Source organism: Rhea americana, unplaced genomic scaffold, assembly GCF_003343005.1.
Source record: "Rhea americana isolate MKP2758 unplaced genomic scaffold, rheAme1 scaffold_79, whole genome shotgun sequence".
Classification (NCBI taxonomy): domain Eukaryota; kingdom Metazoa; phylum Chordata; class Aves; order Rheiformes; family Rheidae; genus Rhea; species Rhea americana.
Genome location: NW_028186967.1, coordinates 2912606 through 2934879, shown reverse-complemented (window position 1 = coordinate 2934879; position 22274 = coordinate 2912606). Strand labels below are relative to the sequence as shown.

At 38.1% G+C, this 22274-nt stretch overlaps 1 protein-coding gene across 2 annotated transcripts in view; it reads left to right on the top strand.

Annotated features, from left to right (window-relative positions):
• The first annotated feature begins 7209 nt into the window (after positions 1–7209).
• Positions 7210–22274, top strand: part of NT5DC3 (5'-nucleotidase domain containing 3) — a 23603-nt gene continuing 8538 nt past the window's right edge. The window contains exons 1-7 of one of the 2 annotated variants that reach the window (XM_085322615.1): positions 7210–7405; positions 10369–10553; positions 15166–15240; positions 15736–15791; positions 18797–18887; positions 20341–20478; positions 21984–22044. In XM_085322615.1, the coding sequence (XP_085178741.1) occupies positions 7231–7405; positions 10369–10553; positions 15166–15240; positions 15736–15791; positions 18797–18887; positions 20341–20478; positions 21984–22044 (781 nt within the window). In that variant the 5' untranslated portion in view covers positions 7210–7230. Of the gene's footprint in view, positions 7406–9048; positions 9295–10368; positions 10554–15165; positions 15241–15735; positions 15792–18796; positions 18888–20340; positions 20479–21983; positions 22045–22274 lie in introns of those variants that run through there. The other variant, XM_085322616.1, reaches the window with a different exon arrangement.

Genomic DNA, 22274 nt, shown 5'->3' with positions numbered 1-22274 from the left:
CTGARGACTGCAGTGTGCTGGGCATGCTTTAGTCTTTGCAAGCCCAATGGACAATATGAAAACATTCATAGAAAACTTTACGTTCATATAATATTTCAACATAATTTCATTTGATCAGTTAAGTTTATTCAGGCAGACAAACTATCAGAAATAACCCTTTTTTAGAACTGAACTTTCCTTTTGCTTTCCTGTGTTCRGGAAATATTATTCACTTCTGTTTTTCCTTTTTATTTATAAAGATTTTGGTGGATGAAAGATTTCCCTGGTTGCTTGTATACGAGTTGCACTTTGCATGTCAATATTAATCTTTTAGTTGGAGGTCAAGCATAGCTGGCAGTTTAAGTCATCTTAAGAACAGTAAAAAGTCAGGGCTATATATAAAGTGCCAAGCAAGAAATGAAATGTAATTAAATGATTGCCTCACCTAAATTGTCAAATGATTTTTTTTCAAAAATAGTTAAASTTCTGAAACCTTATTTAAGTTTCATAGTCTTTTTAATAAGTACTCTTTTTAATGATTGATACCTTTTCATCATTTTTTTCCAAGCTTTGCAAATTTATAGTTGGTGTTATCTATGCTTAGCTGGGTGAATGAAGAAGACCTGCAGACTGGATCCCTCRGTTATCAGGGGAATACCGCCAGCTGATGGCCAAGCCTCTTGTTTCTTGCTTTTTCATAAACTCACTGAGAATTGGGTTACAGGATTAGTGTTTATTGAGCTCTGCTCAGGTATAGCAGGAAAAAAGCAGTCCAGCTTAGTCTTATGACGTGACTGTTCTGTGTTATGCTGTTAATAAAGTCAGTCGTGTACAGGGGCATTTTCTAGTGCCAGAGCCAAGATAATAATGTCCACAATGCTGTCTTTCTGCAGCTCTGAGATGAGGTGTGCCTTGGGAAACGCTTTTCCTAGCTCCTGTGCTGCCCTTGTAGCTCTTCGTTGGCCACATTTTGAGAGTGAAAAAATTRCAGAAGTGTTTTAACTAAAGTAGAAGATAGTCTGGCCCATGCTTGCTCTGTCTTTGCAGTCCAGAAATACATTGTGCTCTCTTTTAGCTATTCCAGTTCAGATTGRTGTAATGTAGAGATGTGTGAGCTACCTTTCCATTAATTCTGTCGTACCAGAAGCMGTTTGGCATAACACGATGAGGTTCTGAATAGGCTAATTGACTCTGCCCAGAGGCAGGTATTCTGAAATATTTGCTAGGAGCAGAATAAATTAGCCCATGGGAAAACTCTGGGCTGCTGTGGCTAGATTAGTTTTCAGATGAATTGGAGGCAGTCCATGTACTGGAGGTGAGGGCAACCAATGTATACAGCCCATGCTTCTTGTGCTGTGCTGTTTGACTAGGCTGTGCTCCCTGGCATTATTCTGTGACTGAGCCACAGGCGTTATGTGGTGCAGAAGCATACCCTGGCTGCAAGTCACGCTATAGGGGGAGGAGGAAAAAAAAAAAAGAAAAGGAAAAAAAAACCCACCTGTGTCAAGGTGTGATCTGGTGCAAAAGCTGGATTCAGAGTGTTTTCCTGCTGCTGTACTGGGAATGAGTTGTCAGGTCAATACTTTAAGTGAGGAGAGAAGATCCTATGGCCTAGTGTGGCCAAGCAAGATAAAAGATAAAACCGTATCTTGACTTTTATAGGAGCATAGGCATAACTGGKATTTTGGTACTGTCACTTTGGCCAGATGTTTAGGATGTGCTTACACTGTGAAATTTAGTATGATGTTTCATGGTGCAGAGCCAGATGGAGTTGTCTTAGTTATGGATATATTTAAACTAGCCTGTGCAAGCCTAGGGAAACTAGTTGAGTGCAGTGCTGGACAGATATGCCTAGGATATGACCTGTCTTTCTTTCAGGCACTTTGGAAATTTCTTTACTGTGTTTCTCTGCACTTCCCTGTTCTTCTGTGAATTTAGGTAGAGAAAGCCTGGGACTGTCTGCTTTGCCAACACAGGCATATTCTTAGTTGGTAACTTCTGCATGAATCTTTGCTGGCTTATGGTGCACGTTCTTCAATTGCAGTTGAGATACTACCTTAATTTCACAGCATTGTGAGGTTAAACATCTAGAATTCAGCTGAAAAAAAAAATGTTACTTGGAGATCTGGTATAAGATATTTCAAAGATGCTTATATTTATTTCGCAGGGTCAGATTTCCTTTAGACCAGTTGCTGGACTGGCATTCACCTGTCAAGTAATGGATCATGTACTGTGTTAAACGGTGCTAGCAAAAAGCAACTATGGGGATCACAGATTTCTCTGGTAAGCTTGCTCCGAAGTAGATACATATTTTGGAATGCATTTCTTTAAATGASAGTGACAAAATGAACCTTCCATTTTACATGTTTCCATCAGTACAAAGTTAGACTGCAAAGCTAGAAAGTCAGGCAAATGAACAAGTAGTTATCAAACTTGAGTTCTATACTGCATACAAATGATTAAAATACAGAACATACTAACCCTTTCTGAGTAAGGTTAGAAAGCAACACGATGACAGCCTGAGCTAGATCTTCTTTTAATTAGATAATTTAAATAAGTTATATTTAGCACTGGTAGCTTAATCATCATTTACAGAATAATTCTACAATAGCATTTCTTTCAAAGCAGCAACGAGTTGTTTAGTACATTTCCTTGAAGGATCATCCATATAGTTAGATGCCAAAATCAAAAAAGGAAAACAAAAAAAACCCTCAAGAACTTGAAAAAATCATTATGCTCATTGTTGAAATAGACACTGTGAGAAATATTGTGGTAATCTGTTTGTCACGTGTACAGTGCTATGATTTCAGTGGACATAAAGGACTGAAATCAGGCATGACAGATACATATTGTTTTCTTTCATTCTTAATCAAAACAGTAGTTTGTATAGATATAAATACTAAGTCTCCTTAAGCTGAAGTATCAAAAGAATATGGTTTAGAAGGCTAATTTCTCTGAACTCAAATTWAATTGGTGTGTTAGTGAGTTATTAGTTTCCCCAAAGCTCTTGCCATTCAAACAGCAATGCAAAGAAAAGACTGTTCGTAGAAGTGAATTATATGGGGAAGGCGTGAGGTTCAGAAGAATAGGTTAAGGGCCAGCGGGAGGAGGGGAGAGTTGCGTTAGTGCAAGAATACCATAAAGCACTCCAGTGATGCTGCTGTGAGCAGTTTGTATTCAAGCRTTTTCCTGAATCAAGATTTAAATTTGAAGACAATTATGAAATACAAAACTAAGGAAGGGGAAGGGCAGGCTTCCATACAGAATTTTTTGTTGAGGGGACAGGTACTGACAAGCTTAAGAGGCAGTAACAGGATGCAGTTTCAAAGGGGACTCCTATTGGTAATGGCTGAAAACTGTTATGAGCATCTGATGATTCTGTGGTCTTTTAAGCAAAATAATTTTTATAAATGTATTTAGGAAGATTTACATAAATTGACAATATATTAAGATGGAGAAAATAACATTCCTCAATCTTTTAAGGCAGTGAGGAAGACTTGATTCTTTTGCAAGTGACTGGTTCTGTGTAATTCTTGCTCAATCTGCTCAGTCCAAGGTCATTCATTCATCTCTGTAATAAACCACTATCTGATAAAATGTCAGCTGTTTTTATTGCTTACAAAGCTGTTTTACTTGGAATATTGTACCACAGAAGCTTGAATAAGATGTTATCAGCTTTTCTATCATTACATTTTAATTTGAATGGATCCCAATGGATCTTAATGAATTCCAGAATTTATACTTGAATTTTTACTTGCATTTTACTTAAACTCCACYAGCTGATTAGAAGTCTGTCCTGCAGTTGCTTGAACATAGGTACACTACTCAAGCAGTTTTTGAGGTGCTAAGTGCTCTCAGTAATCACAGCAGTGAGTAGGAGCTGACAGGGTTGAGCAGACTGCAGGGAGTTTTGCGTGTTTCTCCTATGTGAACAAAACTATGAAAAGAAAAGAAAAGAAATTACACAGTGTGGTGTAATTATAATCTAATTTGTAATGCATGCCAAATGTGAAACATTAACAGGCTCTTAGAGACGTTTTATGTATGAACATATGGAGATCACATAGTATCTATGTCTTGTACCTTCAACAGTATTAATAGAGTTGGTGTTTGTCAACTGAGGATAGTATGTGGCCTCTGTTCGAATTATTCCCAGTCACAAAATTCAGTCAAAATAGAAATATTAACTTCTAAACATTTCCTTTCTTTTAAAGGAAATTCTGTATTTTATCCCCACTTTACAACCTATATGACCCCACAGGCCCTGAATAGAATGTCAGATATAAATCAGGGTAAGTGGGACATACTTAACATTATTGCATGCCTTTTTGTTTTATGCCTGCTGTCTCTTGCTCTCTCTATGCAGTAAGCCAACCCTTTCATATTCTCGAAGAATTATCCTTAAATTATCCTTAATTACCCTTAAAGGATAATTCTTTTGTGAAACTTTTTTTAAAATTCTTTTTGATTTATTACCAGCTATACCTAAATGCTTTTCTCTTTCAATTTGTACCATGTAGGCATCACAGGTGTGGTCAATTCTGAAAATATCTGAGGGGGAAATTCTRTTTGTCCACACTGTACAGTACAGGATTTTTGTGTGTCTGTGTGTTGTCACCCTGCAGCTAGGGTTGGTTGGACTGATCTGATTAAGAAGCAACATTTTAAAATTACATTAGCCTGCAGGATTATGGTATTTCATTTTAAGTGCAATTTTAGAAGAAACGTAGATTGAATTCCTCTTACTTCTATATATCACATTCTGTTTAAATAAAAAAAATTAGAAGGACTGTATCCTCATTGTATTCTATGGACAAAAGGAATTTTCATGTATGCTTATTCATGCCAGTTTACTACATTTTTTTTCTAAAATCATTATTTAGAGTCTAGTAGACAAGGGAAAGGATAGAGTTGTCTAAAGCTGTGTTGTTTAAAAACTTACTTCTAGACACCAACACTTCAGGTCTTATCTCCTTCTCGTCTTTCTGCTAATGCTTAAGAGTTACCTTAATCTGTTTTCTGTGAATAACCCATTGGCCTTAACAGATCATCACTGAGAAGCAAACACCCTATGAAGGTTGTTCTAGCTAGCAGAATTGCAGCAAAAAAAACTTTTTWAAAAAAATTACAGCACATAAAATACATCAAATGGTAGTATTACAAAAGCAGGTTGCCTCAAATGCAGAGAGAATGATCTTAGATTCTGAGACTAAACACTTGAGCATGCATATCTTTTTAACAGAAGGTTGTTCTTGGCTACCTGGGGAGCAAACCACRGGCTCTCTGCAGCAAAAACAAGGGCTTCTACCCAGGCCAATAGTGTTTTTTTGTTTTTGTATGTGGGACCCAGTTCTTCACTGTCTTATGCATAAGGATGAAACAAAAATACTATCATTATAATTTGACAGTGTACAAAAACAAAAGACCATGAGTTTAAGGCCTTTACTCACTGAGTGAGTGACATGTCATGTTATAGAGCATTGTATAGTATTTATTCAGACTTTTATTAAAAATAAATTTTCTAACCTTAMTGCTGGTATCACAGTAAGGGAACGTACATCCATGGATCTGCACTATTCTCTTACTGTTTACATCAGAAATGCAACACTTCCATTGACTGATGGAAACAACTCTTCTGTTACTGCTTTTTTATTATTATTATTCAGAGCATTTCCTGTAAACTTGCCTTGGGAATGGCTCACCTACCAACATGGTTATTGTTCACAATATTTGTGTTCTTGGTACGTGGAGACCAGTCCGGGCTCACCTGCTGTGTTCAGTAGAAGAACAATGTGTCTTTTTGTATTAATTTCAATTGAATTGCACCTGGGATTAATTAGCCCAATAGTCCAGAGTGGAGTAGTTGTCCAGTTCTACTGAGTTTTTATTTTGTTAAAAGTGATTAATTAGGAGCTGGGGTGAGAAGAAAGCCTACAGTACTCTAAAACTATGCCATGACTCTGGAATGACTTTCAGAGTCTCCTAATTTCACAGAGAACTTCAATGTTTTTTTTGTTTTGTTTTTTTTTCCCCTAGCTTCACATGGAAGGCCTTGATAAGGAGTCTTTGTCTTCTCTGCCCCAGGGAGTTGTAGCAAGAGATTGCTGGAAAAGTTTTCTCATTAGAATGATCAGAGAAAGCAAGTATCAGTTATTTGAAATTCTCTGTGAAGTCGTCTTTTCTCTTGCCTTGTCTCTCTTTGGTAAACATTGACCATCTTGTTTYCCCCCTGCTTGTGGAATTTATCTTGAGGGATTTGTAAAAACATATACCAGAATTGTATACTGCAATGACAGTCTAAGAGATAACATAGGGGCAGAAGGTTGCTTTGAAAGTTTTATCTGGTCTCCGTAAGTTTTAAAAAGTCTGGTAAATCCATAGGGTATCAAATTTTCAATCATAATTGTAATGTCTATCAGAAACTAGACTTAGGTGGARAGGATAGAGCATGTAGCTACCCCCTGACAGAAGTTTTTGTAATCTTTGTTTTTTTGCCTATAAAAGGTGGATGATATTCTTTTAAAAATGAGAATGCTCAGAGTAGTATTTTTGTCCAATCTCTAGATTTGCATAGGACTACTAAAGTTTAGAGATGTATAGGAGAGGAAAGGCTGAATAACTTTCAGCCATGAGAATGGGGGATGTGAAGGAACTCTTCTAGTATGAGAACAAGCCATGTTTGAGGTTTACCATATTGGAGAAAGAGCATCTTGCTTTTTTAAAGTTTCCAAGCAATATAGAAATTCTGCATACAAAGCTGTAGTTGCTCCATGGAGGAAGTGGTCTGGTTTTTGTTCTTTCCTGCGTATCATCATGCATCCTTTTTAACCAAACTTACTAACCCTTGTTGACTTCTCTTCTGTTTAGGGTCTACAGCTATGCTCCGGATGCGCTTCACAAGGAGATGGGGGCCTCAAAAGGGCACTTGGCTTGTGTGGGTGTCCTGGTATTATTTATACTGCACACTGATCTCCGAGCTTGTGCGCGGAGCTTAATCTGCTCGCTGATCTGTCGAAGCGGGGCTCTGGAGTACTTCCCCCGCCGCAAAGCCGAGGAGCGAGCGTCCTTCCGCCTTCGCGCCGCACCTGGGCGCTGCGCTGCGGCCGCAGGTGCGGGCCGGGCCCGCGGCGGCCGGCTGCCGCGGCTCTGGGCGGGGGCCCGCGGCCCCTCCGCCCCCGGCCCGGCCCGCCGGGGCGGGGCCCGAGGAAGTGACTTCAGCCCGCGGCGGCGGCGGCGGGCGCCGAGCGGAGCATGGCAGCGGCGGCGGCGCGGTGCCTGCGGGCGGGCGGGCGGCGGGCCCGGGCGGGCGCCTCGCGAGCCGCTGCCTACTGCACCGCGGCCCCGCAGCAGCGGCAGCCGGCGCCGCCGCCCGACATGAAGAGTTACCTGTGGTCGCGCTACCGCGAGGCCAAGAGGGCGAGCAAGGGTGAGCGGGGGCCCTCGGCGGCGGGCGGCTGCCTCCCTCCCGCCCCTCCTTCTCCCCTTCCCCCTCTCCTCCCCCCCCCCCAGCGGCGGGGGAAGGGGCGCGTGACAGGCGGGAGCCGTTAGCGCCGCGCGGCGGAGCAACGGCCGCGGCCCCCGCGCGCGGGGACGGGGCGGGGGGCGTGGGGGGTCGCGGCTGCCGCCCCTTCGCGGCGCCTCGCACCTGAGCCGGGAGGCCTGGGGGAGGAGAGCCGCGGGCGTTGGAGATGCGGAGAAGCGCCAAGCCGAGGAGAAAACCGGGGAAGCCGGTCTGATGTTTGGAAGCGTCGGGCTGCCTTCCCCCACGTTGAAAAACGCGGTCCTGGCTGATGGGCTTTCTTTTGCCTGCAGCGCCGTTAAACCGCTCTGAGATACGGCAGCGAGGGATACAGTGCTAGTGATGAGTGCCTGACTCTGTGCAGGCTCCTGAAAGCCGAGCAGCGATAACGAAGCCCTGTCCTTCAGCCTGGCTGGGCAAAAAGTTAAGGGTCAGACACCACTGGTTATGCAGATGCATCATTTATGCAGAAACATACCCTAGGAATCACTGTGCCGAGACTGAAAGCAGTTGCTATTTGATTGCAGCCTGATAGGCCATGGAAATTATCATCCAAAGGCCAGATACTTCAAATTACATCAGTATGTGCTCTCCTTAGAGAGCCACAAGAGAAGAAGCAAGTAGTGTGTCCCCCATGTGGCAGTATTCACTGGAGAATACTTTCATCTTGCATGTTTTGGCCTCTTTAAAATGTATTATCTATCCTCCCGCAACCTAAGGGTCCTGAGCATGAACCAGGGCTTTGCTGTGCTGGCAGTTTGCAAACATAAAGCAGTGGCAGCATTTCACAAAACAAAGAAGATAGATAAAATTTCCTTCCCGTATGGAAGACTCTACATGAGTACTTCAGATTTTGGAGGGTGGGGTAAAGGAAAGGAAGAGAGAATGCCTTTTATTTTGAAATTTTGTTTTGTTCCCTGGTTTTGGAACTGTTTTTTCCCTAACCACACCGAAATAATGCTTCAGATTGAGGTTAGAGCATAGAGTAGTAATGTTAGGAGAACAATAGCTACAATTTGCTTATACTATCTCTGTTTTCAAGAAGCCATTAAGTAATGTTATTTATATGAAATGTCTTCATTTTTGAAATAAGTGTTGATTCAACAGGCTGCATAGTTGACACCACAAAAAATGTTTGAAGTGCAATATAGAAATGAATGTTGTAACATGATTTTGGTAGTTCATATAAAACTAAGGTTATGACTTCTTGTAGTTAATTAAATTGCTAATAGCCCCTATAATAGAATAAGAACCTTTTCCTTAATAGTGGTATGTGAAATTGCATTTAATTATTTTTGTTACCTTAAGTGAGTGTAACATTTATCTCTTGCATTACCATAATCAGTGTCTGGCAAAAGTAGAAGCGATTGGTTTGAGCTTATTTTGCTAAATCCTCTGAACTGATTGTTTATGAAACAGCTTTTCATGGCACATTAAGTGTAACAAGTGTCTGAGATCTCTTTCAGTATAAAAGATGCTGAACTTTATTTGAAATGTGAAATTTGACGCACTGAACTTGCTGTTCTTTCTCACTTTTTCATAATTAAAAACTTGTGTATATACATCTGATAAAGCTGAATTGTTTTAGATTACTATTTTCTGTTAGGCTTCTCTGTAAGTTTCTTAATACTGTGTCTGCCTGCCAACTCTGCAGTAATTAAGATACTGCTTTTATAGAAGAAATGTTCTTTCCCTTTCTACAAATAGGCCAGAGTTCTGAAAATTATCTTTCTAGCAGATCTTGAGTACCCAGACCTACCTGCCTGTTGAGACTGTTTCTTCCCATGGTAAAGCAGGTAGTATATTTGTCCTTAGAGATAAAGGTGTTAAGATAGACTTGATTGTTACTTTCTACATATAAGACTGGAAGGAAGCAAAGCAAAGCATATTCCCTTTAAAGTTACCCTTTCAAATACAGGTTTAAGATGAAAGCTCTTTTTTTCAGCTCTCAGAGAAGGCTGAATTGGAATATCATAACTAAATCAGAGAAATATGGGAAGGAAAGAAAGGAGAACTTCCTCATGTTTTATGATTCCAGGAAGGTAACCTTAGGCTCCCTGATACCGCTCTTCCAAGTTTTCTAAACAAGAAATACCAACGTTCCTAATACTGATGTTGATGTCAGTCTTAAAATTACCTAATATATTATGATTATATGTACATGTTCTTATTTTTTTTAAATATTCATTTCAAACAAATACCAGGAGAAACATACCTTTAAAAACGAAAGTAATTTAAGCACATTAGAAATGTGTTGACAATAAGCAGAATATTTTCAGTTTCTTGYTTTTTTCTGGGAGGTTGATATGCATAGTAATGTGTATGTAACTTTTTTGAAATACATAGTAATAAATTAAATTTTACTTGAGTTGAAATTGAGTAACATGATAACCCTGAAATGATTGAACCAAAGGGAGGTAAAACAAAAAACTCCATTCTGTAGGTTCTGCTTCTTGAACAGAATAAAATAATGGGGGGAGAAGACAAGGCTACTAGAATAATTAGAAAAAACCCTCCAAAGCTCATTGTCAAAAGCAGAAATAAAATAAAAATATGTTAATGGAATTTGCAAAAATGCATATATTTGATCTGGACTTTTCTGAGCATGATCCTGAAATGCATATTCTCTTACTTCAACTGTGCAAACAGAAGTACGCTTTAAATAAAAGCTGTGGGTCACCAAGACAAACTAGGGACAACTTTTTCAGTAACATCAAATTGTTAAAGTTTACCTGGTACAGTTTGTGTGAATCAGTTTGATAGTTTCCGTCAACATTTATCTATGTTTAAAGTTGCTAATGGATTTTTATTACTTAAACTATAACTGGCATAACGTGCTTTTTTTTCCCCTTTCCTTTCCCTGTTCCCAGAGTTAGTTCCTTCAGTTATGAATAACATGCTGAATCCTGATGCAATTTTTTCAAACAATGAAATGAGCCTGTCAGACATTGAAATCTATGGGTTTGATTATGACTACACCTTAGTCTTTTATTCTAAGCATCTGCACACACTGATCTTCAATGCCGCACGAGATCTTCTTGTTAATGAGCACCGGGTAAGTAAAGTGAATGAAATAACAATAAGCATTTGTGAATAAGAAGTGTAACAAATAATTTCTTGCTGAGAGGGGCTTAGCTCATTTTTTTCATGCTTTAGTCCCTGCCTTAGCTGCCTTATGGCACAATTTGTGCAACAGCTGCATTGTTTATTCTCAGCTGCAGTTTTGAGTAGAATAGTCTGGCAGTTGTTAAGGAACAGTGTGTTTTGGGTGATTTTTTTTTTCTTTCTTTTTTTTTTCTAACTATTATTGTCCTTATCCTAACATACAAGAAGCTTCAAGGTTGATGGTACTGTTCTATGCATTGCCATGAGTACAATAATTAATTTCCGTATGGAATATTTTTAGCCTAACATCTTAAAGGGGATGAGGGACATTTGATTGTGTTGTGTGCCTGTCGGGCACTCTGTATGCTTTGGGCATCTCGGCTAAGTTACCTAGAGGGGCAGAGTTTGCAAGGATGCTGCCTTCAGTGGTTGGATACATGAGGGAGATACAAAGAAGTGTTCAGCTTTGCGGTCTCCTAAGAGGAAGCACTAATCTGTTGCCTGGCCAAGCCACATACTCATACTGGTGACTAGTTGACATCTAAATGACTTGGAACTGGTTACTGTACAGTTTAGGGATGTGAGAAGTTACTGTGCGTCAGGAAGCAGGGAGGGAGATGGGTGATATCTGGGGATGGGGAGGAAACAAAGTATTGCGGGGAAAGAGACTGAAGAAAGTATGGAGGTTAACGCGCTATAGGAATTATAGAAAAGTAAAAGACAAAAATACAGAGACTAGCTTAACTAATTACTTTTGTACAACCTAAACATGAATGGGTGGTGGCATTCTATTTTCATGTTTCAATCCAAAGGTTAAGAGCTATGTATAAACATCTATAAATATCTCTGGAAGAGCAAACAAAACTTTACAGGCCCTGCAAGCATACACCACTAGATCCCCCGTGAAATTTTGCTATGTCTTGATAGCAGTTTCTGTAGAATGTGTAAATAAATTATTAATGCTATTCTACAGTTTATTAATGCTATTTGTTTCTTGTAAAATCCAACATTACAATAACAGAAGGAGTCAAGAGTAAGTATTGTAGACAACAATTAACAGTGGTCAGTCTTTACTATTTGAATGAATTCAGGTAATAATAACTTTCTGATTTTTTGTCTCTATTAGAATCTCGTGTTTTTTATTTTGAGATAGTTTGTTGAGATTATCATTTCCTACTATAATTGACTGAGAGACTATAGTTTTCATTAATGCTAGCCTCTGTAGCTGCTTATGGTGTTAATGTTTTTCTTGACTTCAGCATTAGGAAATGCCTTTAGATCATATTGCCTGTTCTGACTGCTAGAGTCAGTCTGAAAGATGACCAATTTTGGTCATGGCAGTGTAATCTAATGCATCAGAAACTGCAAAATACGGTGTAGGAAGCAAGGAATTTTGAAGTCTAAGGTACAATAAACATCAACTTAATGCTAGTCTCAGAGGTGGCAGCGGGTGTTGAATGAAAACTCTTTTGATTTTTTTTTTTCTTTCCTTATGTAAGGGCCTTCTGCTACCTTATCTGGGCTGCTATTTCAGACCAGGTAGATGCATTTCTACCAATAAAGAGTGCAAATTTCATCATTATTTTGATTGGTTTGTAAGGAAACTTTGGTTTGTGTGTCAAGAGGGGCTCCATCTTTTTCTCATGCATTGGCATGCATTCAAAAAGGTAGCCTTGCGTCAAAATAAACTCAAGTAAGGAATTCAAGCATGCAGAAATTTAAAGGAGTTAAGTATGAGCAAGGAAATTTAATCATTTTGGTCATATTAAGCGTATGTGGTACAATGTTGTCTTTTATTGATCACATGCTGTGTCCTTCCTTTATATTTTTTTTTCATTGTATCCCTTTTCTGCTTCAAGTCCCTGACCCAATCTACACATCTTTCCAACCCTGCTTTAGGCTTTTAATGCTGTTTTTCATTCTAATTTGGTAGCCTCCTCTATATTTTCTGGAAGCAGTAGTAAGGAAGACAGCTGATAAGCTAAGAACAGCTGTTTTTTCTAATTCTAGATGCCTGTGCAAGAGCACAGTCTACAGCAGTTGTAGGGCAACTCTTCTTCAGCATAGATACCCACTCACTTTTCGGAGAAGTGGAGGTTGTGTGTGTGTCTGTGTGTCTCTGTCCAACTGTGTCTGTCTCTCTCTCGCCTCTATTCAGACTGTATAAGCTACTTTCCTTTTTGTTCCTTCAAAGCTGTATAACACAAAAGGTGGAGAATAGGTCTGAAATGCATTTGCCAATTTGTAGAATGTATGAGGGAATGAAGGATCACCTTTAGTTAGTTTAAATTTATTTTAAAAAAGGGATAATTTTCTCTAGCTTTGTCAGAAGTGACCAAAGCATCTTGCCTTTTAAAACAGATGAAAAAGCACCTCACATGTATTATTTTTTTTCCTAGTCAGCTCATGGTTAAAGCCTGACAGAAATGTAACCAACTGAAAATGGACTTCTGAATAGTGTTAGAAAGCTTCTCTAGTAGACCATGCCTTATCTGTGTTATCTATAAACCACGGGAGGAGAGAGTACATGACACAAATTAATACATGTACATCTCTACACAAAGAGCTATTATGAATGCTGTCCAGAGTACAATCTAATGAGATTATGCGTGTATAAAACGAGGAACTGATGAAGCCCATATTTTTGAAAAGTAATCTGTGAAGATCCTTATTCAGCATTAAAGAATGTGTTTGTAAGTGGTGATGCTTGTAATCACCACAGAAAAGAGCACAGAAAATAKAATATATACAAATGTGCCTTGGTATATGATTAGGAAGTCAGTTTAGTGACCAACTCATAACATGTAGCACCAGAAATTCTTTGTTTCTGCTTTTTATAGTTGTAGGCATAAAGCAAAATCCTCAAGGCTGTTAAAACAAACAAAACCACATTGCATCAAAAGTGAGTACATGTGAAAGTGCTCTCCCTGGGCACTCTTGATAATTATTTTTTTTCCCTTCTGTCCTTATGCTATGGAGCAAGGAGGAGAGAGGGAAACTACATACTGTTACTAAAAGAGATGAATGCGATTTATTTTTATAAGCACCTATTTTTCTGGAACAGTAAGGCTGTATGCATAGTGCAGGAACTCCCAGGAGAAATATAGTTGGGTCAATGTGATGTTCTACTGAAGTGACTCAGCATGCTGGTGTTTAATGACCAGCTTGCTTTCAGGCTCTGATTTTTGTGGTGCACTGTTCCATTGGGAGGTACAACCTCAATATATGCAAGTCTGACATTACAGTGGAGACCTGTGGTTAAAGTGCACTTGTTTTGGGATATAACATGGGATATTTTGGGATGTAACATGGTGGGATGTTTGAAAATTTGAATTTATGTCTTAGTGGTATTTTACTTTCCTACCAAACCATTGGCTGGATGTGAAATCTTTGCAGGCAAGTATTTCTTGTAGATCTGTAAAGTCAAATATCTGGAAGTACAACACAAAAGATGCAATTTTTTCTTGATAGAGGCTGCAAGCATCAACTTTGCGTTTTTGAAGTCTTTTGTATGTATGACTGCACTGCGTAATCATAGCTGTAGTTCTGCAGCTTCAAAGTCAGACTGAAGCCTTCAGAGCTTTCAACTCTGGCTTATGGAAGTTTCTGATATTGTAGTGGGTAACTTTCAATTTATCAGCCATTCAGATCATATTACCAAAGGCTAACTTCAGGCTAGGAAAGCCAGGCTCCTTCACTGTCTTCAGAAGCAATAGAAAGAGTGGCTTTTTTCTCTCATGTTAGGTCTGTGATCTGAATTGCCTTTTATGGGAGCCTCTCTTTACATTCCCTAATAGGGGAGCCTGGCTTCTCAAGGTAGGAGTAGCCTTTGTGAATTCTCTTCTTCCTTCTTACCCATCTGTATTTATCTGCAGTGCACTGTATCTTTAAGTGCCCCTGAGGTCTACATTTTATACATGACTATAAAATCAGCATTATGATCCATATGTAGAGAATCAAAACAGATAGCTGTGTTCTTTTTTCTTGAAAATGCCAGAGACTTCCTTTTTTTTTTTTTTTTTTTTTTTTTTTTTTTTTTTTTTTTTTTTTTTTTTTTTTTTTTTTTTTTTGCTCTTATTAATATCAACGATATTTATTGATTTTCTCCCCCACAGAAGTGAGCAATAAATTCTAGGCATCTCTGCAAATCAGGCTGTATATTTGGGTTTCTAGCTAGGAAAGTCTAGTTGGACGTTCTGCTCTTACAGCCCTTTTTTTACAGACAGTGTTTGGGAAGACAAAGGTGCATATATTAAAGCATCTCTTTAAAAAAAGAGGATCGTATTCAGAAGTGATCATCACAGATTCCCCAGATATCTAGCTTTACACTTGCCTTGCATTTGAAAACGTGGTCTTGGATTTTTTTTTTTTTAATACTTTTATGACTTGCATGTCACACTATATGTTCATGCAAATGTCATGATCTATCAAAAGCATCTTCTAATGATTAGTGAAAATGAGAAGCATGGAAAACTTAGACTTTTCAACGCTTGCAGAAACAATTTCTTGATTTGCTTGTATGTTAAGGTTTTAAACTGAAAATCATTGTCCTTTCTTCTTAGTATCCTGCAGAAATAAGAAAATATGATTATGATCCCAATTTTGCAATAAGAGGACTTCATTATGATGTGCACCGGGTATGTATAAATAACTTTGAATTCTGTAGTGCTGAAAACTTAGCCAAAGAAATAAGTCTTTTAGGTCTTCTACTTTCTTGCTGTGTGTTGATGAGAAAGGATTTTGTTTTTATTTCTCATTGCAAGTTTTTTTTTTATATATATATATATATATATAGCTCAACATTTTGGGTGTTTTGTTGTCTTTATTTCCCACTAATATGTCAACTTCAGAGTACAAAAGAATAAATCTAAGCAGGCTACTGTTATTAGAAAATGCTATTTCTTCACTGCTAATCTCTGATCATTGGACAATGTGTTTTCTTAGTGATTTGCAAGTCCTAGCTGAAAGAAAGTATTTTGAAAGCTATGAAGGAAGTGGAATTGAAGGTGATCAGCTACTCTTGAACCTGAAAGGTTATTAAAAAAAAAAGAAAGCAATTTTATCTAATACTTTAATGTCAAATAACTGGCATGATAAAAGCTGTCTGATTTCCCCTCTGTCCTTTCGCTTAGGCATTATTAATGAAGATCGATGCTTTTCATTATATTCAACTGGGAACAGTTTACAGGTAGGTGAAGTTATTGCCTACTTATAATGCAAATGTACACTTTTTTTGAGTCTCATAGTTGCATTTAATGCTGTACATCTTAGACTCACATTAGAAACTACTGAAAAGCATAGGCATGAATGAACATTGTGATATTACTGAAAGAGGTTTCTTTGCACTTCAGTGTACATACATGCATACGTTTACTGACTGATAAAGTAGAACTAATTCTCTGGTTCAGACCTGGCAAAGTTGGCAAGCCGGTGGTCACATAGTGGTGACTCACTTTGTTTCCGGCTGTTACATTGTGCTGAAAGAGATCTAAAAATATACTGGTGACTTCTCTACTATTGCTTTCTATATAAATAGTAGTCACAGTGCCCCTGTTAGCATGGTTGTGGTGTTGTTGCAGAGGCTTCCCCCCCTCCCCAAAGGGCCCTTCCCAACTAGAAAAATGAAAAAATGTCTGTGAAGATTAAAAAAGAATTTAAATTCTTACGCTTGTAAAATAAAGACTGTCCAATAAGTCTAAAGTTTTAAGTTCTGTGCTAGCAATTTGTTGAGCAAGCTTTCAAGTCAGTATGCTCTTGAGTGTAGGGAAAATGGTGTGGTCCTGTAATTATTCTTTGTTGGAACTGAGCAACTTTTTTTAAAGAGGCAGCTAGGTCAGTCCTGAATATTGGAAAATGCTAACTTGTTAGAATGAAGGCTAGCTGAAGTAACCAGAGATGCATTTATTAATAGAGGTTTGTAACAGGAATGATAAGGTTAGTATGAGTAAAGTGTGAATGGAAATGTGTATGTGTGAAAGTATAGGAAAAAATGATAGAAGAAGGGATAAAAGAATGGCATACGTTAATGGTATCTGGGGCAGCTGGTCATCAAACTGCTCAAACTACATGCTGTTGCTCCAGATAGTCATATGGGGGAACAAAAAGAAGGCTGAAGGTTTTGAGAGAAAATGGCAGGTAGAGTAATGGTACAACTAGAGCCATAGCACAACCCAGCTGAGAAGGCAAGGGGGCAATGAGTTGATCAGCAGTGTTGCCTTACGACCTGCAGAGTGGGACAGAGTGAAGAGGCAAAAGATCCCAGTTGCTCTCAACGCTTAGTGTGAAGGTGTGTCCAAAGCCTACACATGGCCACCAGTCAAGAAGATTCTAGAAGAGGTGTTGAAAACCATTAAATAGTTGTTTTCCCTTGTCCTCCACGTCACCCAAAGTAATCCTGGACAGGCTACTGGGTCAGGCATCTTGGTGCTTGGTGGGGAATGTGTGAGTAACTGTTGTTTCACTTATGCTTCTTTTGTCTTTCCCTCTAAACTGTCCTAATGCTAAACTTAGCTACATTAGTTCTTTAGTTCTCAGTTTTAACCTTGCATGTGCTCTGTATATGCATATGTTGATTTTACTACTGAAAGTAGCAAAAAACTTGCCTAAAGTATACAACTTTGCTTAGCAATCTCCAAGGGCAACAGTTGGAGCACTGCTGTAGAAGAGCTGTGATGTTCTCTTAGTGCTGTCTATTGATGTTCTGTATAGGATGAAATAAGGTTTGTATTTATACAGCTGGACTGTGAACTGTATAAAGACTATGAGTCTTTTGGCAAAACTAATTACAGCTTTCCATACACAGTCTTCTCTGTTCTCTGGATTTCACAAATGTCTATTGTCCTCTCTTGATCTGTGTTAAATAAATCCTGATCTACAAGAGTTTCCTTAGCAGTATTCAAATTCCATTTGGCATAGCTATCTCTGTAGACTAGAACATGAGTCAGTCCTCCTATTCTGATTGTATTACTTGGTATACATTTAGCATTTTAATGACATTTTTCTTTGTTTCCTGCTGCAAAGTGGGTGATATTAAATAGCTTTTTTTTTCTTTTGCGNGGGGATATATTGAGATAGCTGCATGTTTGTGCATGAGACTCATGAGGATGCTGGGGTCCTATGTACAGCAGCACAGAGCTATGAACAAGTCAATATAGCACTGAGATGTACAGTAAAAGAGCTAGGTAACGTAGGACTCTATTGTAGCAGTTTTGAGGAAGCTTGTGTATCATGCCCTTGCACTGCAAAGGGAGTGTAAACTCTGATCACTTTAAAGCTCTGGGTTTATTCATTTATCTTTTAAAATGCCTTGCAACATTTTAGGTAAGACCAAGAAAGAGAGGCATTGGAATTGGCTGTCCTGTATAAAATGCTGCAAAAAATCTCAAGTAGGCGTTGAAAAAGGGATCACAGATCTGATTTTTTTTGTGTGTGTGTGTGTGTTCTTTATTTTTAAGCAAAATGTACCTCCTCCACCCCACATCTGTGTCCTCTGAGGATTACTCCCATGTCTGTAGTGTTTTAGTAGATGCTTGACACTGTAATTAAAGAAAAAAAATCTTCAAACCAGACAAAGGCATTAATCTCATAGTAGTTAATAAAGAAATTCGGGGACAGATGATGTCTCTCCTCCTGCCCTATCAGTTGTTACGCTTCCATATTTTAATTACTTGTCAATAGTCCTTCAAATCTAAAATTTTGGGGAGCTGAAGTGTTGATGGGTTTTAAAAGAAATTATTTAGTTAGAGGTTGTGTATGTTTTTCTTTTCCTTAGATCTTCAAGGTCATGCTGCAGAATAATCTGGTTTAAACACTATCACGTCATCTGTGCTTTATGAAACAAATGCAATGTGAGGAATTACTTTGTGTTAAAAAGCTGGAAACTCTTAACTACTTACAAACCCTTGAGGCAGAGTTTCAGTGGAGACTAATTAGTTTTTTTTTTTTTAAGAAAGCAAAAAAAAAAAAAAAGAGGCAAACTTAAACTTGGAATGTGTTTCCTGTGCATCAGCTTGTTAAAATGTTACTGGTCCTGTAAGGAGAGGCACTGTCTTAACTTACAGACTGAAGTGTTTCTATGACATTGTTAGTATTTTAAGAAGCTCAAGTTGAAGTGTTAGTATGTCAGACTTTAGTTCAGTAATTACTTGAAAATTTTAATGCGACCTTTGAACTAAAGCGAGTGATGTTTGCCAGAGGCCTCAGTGTTGTCCCAGATGAAGAAGTCATTGCGATGTATGATGGTTCCCATGTCCCTTTGGAACAAATGAGTGACTTTTACGGAAAGGTAAAAATCTACTCTCTAAAAATGAAATCTGTTTTTTTTTTTTTTTTTTTGACTTGTATTTTGATCTTGTTTTTACTAACAGTTATATTTTGTAATATCTGGTTGAGTGATGCTAGATGCAGTGCTAGATTTGCCATTTTAAATGACCAATATCCTTTCCTTCTCCCGTTTGCTATAGTTTCTTCTTTCACTGTTCCCTCATCCACCCTCTATTGTGTAGGTAGAGAAGTGGAACATTTAAAAAATCAAGTGACTTACTCAGTATTGCACACAAAATCTGATAAAGGCTGGGAACTGAACCATATCTGGAGCCTTCCCAAACTATGTACTTCTTCATGGCTTAGCTGACGTAGCAGCAAGTAAATGAAGGATCTTTCATAGGCAAGCTGATAGAGTAGCAGTGAGAGGGTGTGACAAAGGTAAATGATAAAAGATAAAAGCTTTTAAGTTCAGAACTTGACTTTATGTGGAAAGTTGATGTTCTCACTAGCAGTTTCCTTTCCTGTCTCCATACGAAGAACTATGCAGTTTTTATAACCAAAATTATGTTTATTTTACCTCTTCTACCTATGGGTGTTAATTCCACGTTGGCCTGAAAGATCTCCAGGGCAGGAAGGGATTCTTCATTCTGCTGTGGAGCATTTTGTTGTACTTACACTTGCTCTTGCTTAAGGAAATTAAAATTCTCAAATCTGATCTCTTTAGCAGCTGAAGCAGTACAGAACGTGTCTGGCATTTGTCATGGAATGCCTTGGTCTCCGAGGAGCTATTTTTCCTTTGATCTTAACCAGTGTGCAGTCTTGAGGAAAGATGTCTAGTTGTTTTCTGTGTATGTGGTCCCCCTCTTCTTAAACTATTTGGTTTGTGTTTATTTCTCTATAGTGAGATCCTCAGCTCAACTTTGGTGAAACTTAACTGTAGCTACAACTTCTCCAGACTATAAATCTTTTCTTCCATTCCTGCTTTAGTTATTGTAAATTCTTAATATTTTTACTGTCTCTTGTTCAAGGAGGCATGTTGTTCTGCAGCCCTAGTCATTATTTCACTTACTCAAAAAGCAACCAACAAAATAACCCCTCAACTCTCTCACCTTAATACCCTATGATCTTTATTTGTAAAAGTGTAGATATCCAGTGAAGAGATCTCCCAAGCTTTTTCTTGAATTTTATCTGAATACTAGCTTTTATATTGTTTGTTTATTAATTTTTTTAAGATTATTTTTTAAAATAAAGCTAAATGTTTTAATTACTGTATTGAAAGTCTGTTAGTCCAGACAGAATCCAAAATCAATGAGAACAGTGATGGTAAAAGCTGAATGTCTGCAACCTGTCAGAAGCTTGAATATAATGAACAAAATTTCATTTACGTTCATTAAATAAACAGAAAAGTGTTATAACTGTGAGAAATGTCTGACCTTTTTTTTCCCCTTTCTTTCTTTCCCTTCCCTCTGTAGAGCTCACAAGGAAACACAATGAAGCAATTCATGGATATATTCTCCTTGCCAGAGATGACACTCCTTTCCTGTGTAAATGAGCACTTTCTGAAAAACAACATAGACTATGAGCCTGTTCATCTGTACAAAGATGTCAAGGTATGAACTTTGAAGTTTAGGTAAACCTTTACATTTGCAAATCTTCTCCATGAGCACTTCAGGAGCCTCTACTGCTGTATCAGCTTCAGTAAAATATCTGAGCTTTAGTGTTTGTATAGAATTATTCCTGTAGAACCATAAAAATGTAAACAAAATGATGGCAGATCTTGAAAAAGCCATGAAAYGCTTTTGAAATTTGCTTTTAAATTGACACATTCTGGACTGCTGCTCTTTCTGTAGACTTGAGGGGAATGGGAGGAAAATGATGAAGCACTCATGCTGATAAAGCTTCTCTTGTTTGATATTTAAAGGCATACTTTTTTCAGTAGCAGGAAATATAAGGGACTGCAGGGAATTCTAGTTTGAAGATTTCACTTGTTACCGGTATATTTTCACTAATCATTTACTATCTTTTGTTTCTGGTATCTCTTCTACCTTCTTCCCTCTCTTCCTCCCCTCAAAAGTTTAGTGATAATGAGAAGAATTTTGTCCTCTTGATTCATAAAGATGTATCCTACAGAGGAGATAAAATTGTCATGGTTATTTAGGAACAGAAAAGGTCATGCTTAGTAGCTTAATGGAATTTGTCTGCACTACCTTTCTGTTCAAAATCTTTTCACAGCCCCTTATTAACATATCTTAAACTTGTATGGTTTTTATGCCTATAATATGATGGTCTTAAACATTGAATTTCTTTCTTACTTTCTTAAAGTCAGATAGACTTTAACAATCTTTTGACTGCTGAAGCAATTTTCCCTTATGTGCATGCTTGCATAGAATGAGAAGGCTTCTCAAAGCTTTAGCTTTTGTGGTGTCTGTGGAAGTGCTGTAGAAACCTCTGTACTTCTAATTGTTCAGCATTATCACTGTTTCAGAACCCCATAGCAGGATTTGGTGAGAATTTATTGGACATAAGTACCAAAATGGCAGTATGACTGTCTTAAGAGAGTCTGGTGTAGAGCCAGCCTAGGAGAGCTGCCAAATACCTTCAGAGCTCCCTATGGTTCCTTTGCTTTTAGCTTCTTTCATCTGTTCATAAATCTTTCGTACTTAAATGACAGGTTATTTAGGGGTGATCATAATCTGAAAACTGACTGCAAGTGCTTTTTCTTTTTTTCAAGAAAAAAGGAATGTGTTCTGCTCCAGAGGTCATTAGAAATCTGTGATGATCCTGCTTTTTGCTAAGGGCTTTCATCCCACTTTACCCCGCTGAGCAATGTTGCAGTCCTTACATAAGGCAGTCCCTGTGCTATGGAATTCTGTACTTCCCCAAAGTCTGAAGTTATTTTCCTGGAGGATAAGCTTACTCTTTGTCTACTGGTGACTTACACATAATTAATAGCATGTTATGTTTCTTTAAAGTTGAAGGTAGAATCCAGAAAAGTAATTGTTATAATTTTTGTGTGTGTATAAATAAATACAAAATTATGTAGTGGACATGTTTTTTATGACTGAAAAGATTTTCTTTTTTCATTTTCTTCATTTCTTTAATGCTTTCCTGACAGGATTCAATCCGGGATGTCCACATCAAAGGAATAATGTACAGAGCAATTGAAGCAGACATTGGTAAGTACAATTGAGATTGTCTTTTCTGTTTGTCTTGTCTGTCTTTTCCTCTATTTCTTCTATTCCTCCTTCCTCCTCCTAGTTGTTCTTTGTTTTTTTCCTGGTTTTTTTTCCTGGTTTTTTTCCCTGGTTTTTTTCCCTGGTTTTTTTCCTGGTTTTTTTCCTGTTTTTTTTTTCCTGGTTTTTTTCCTGGTTTTTTCCCCTATTTGTTTTTCCTTCCTTCTTTTTCT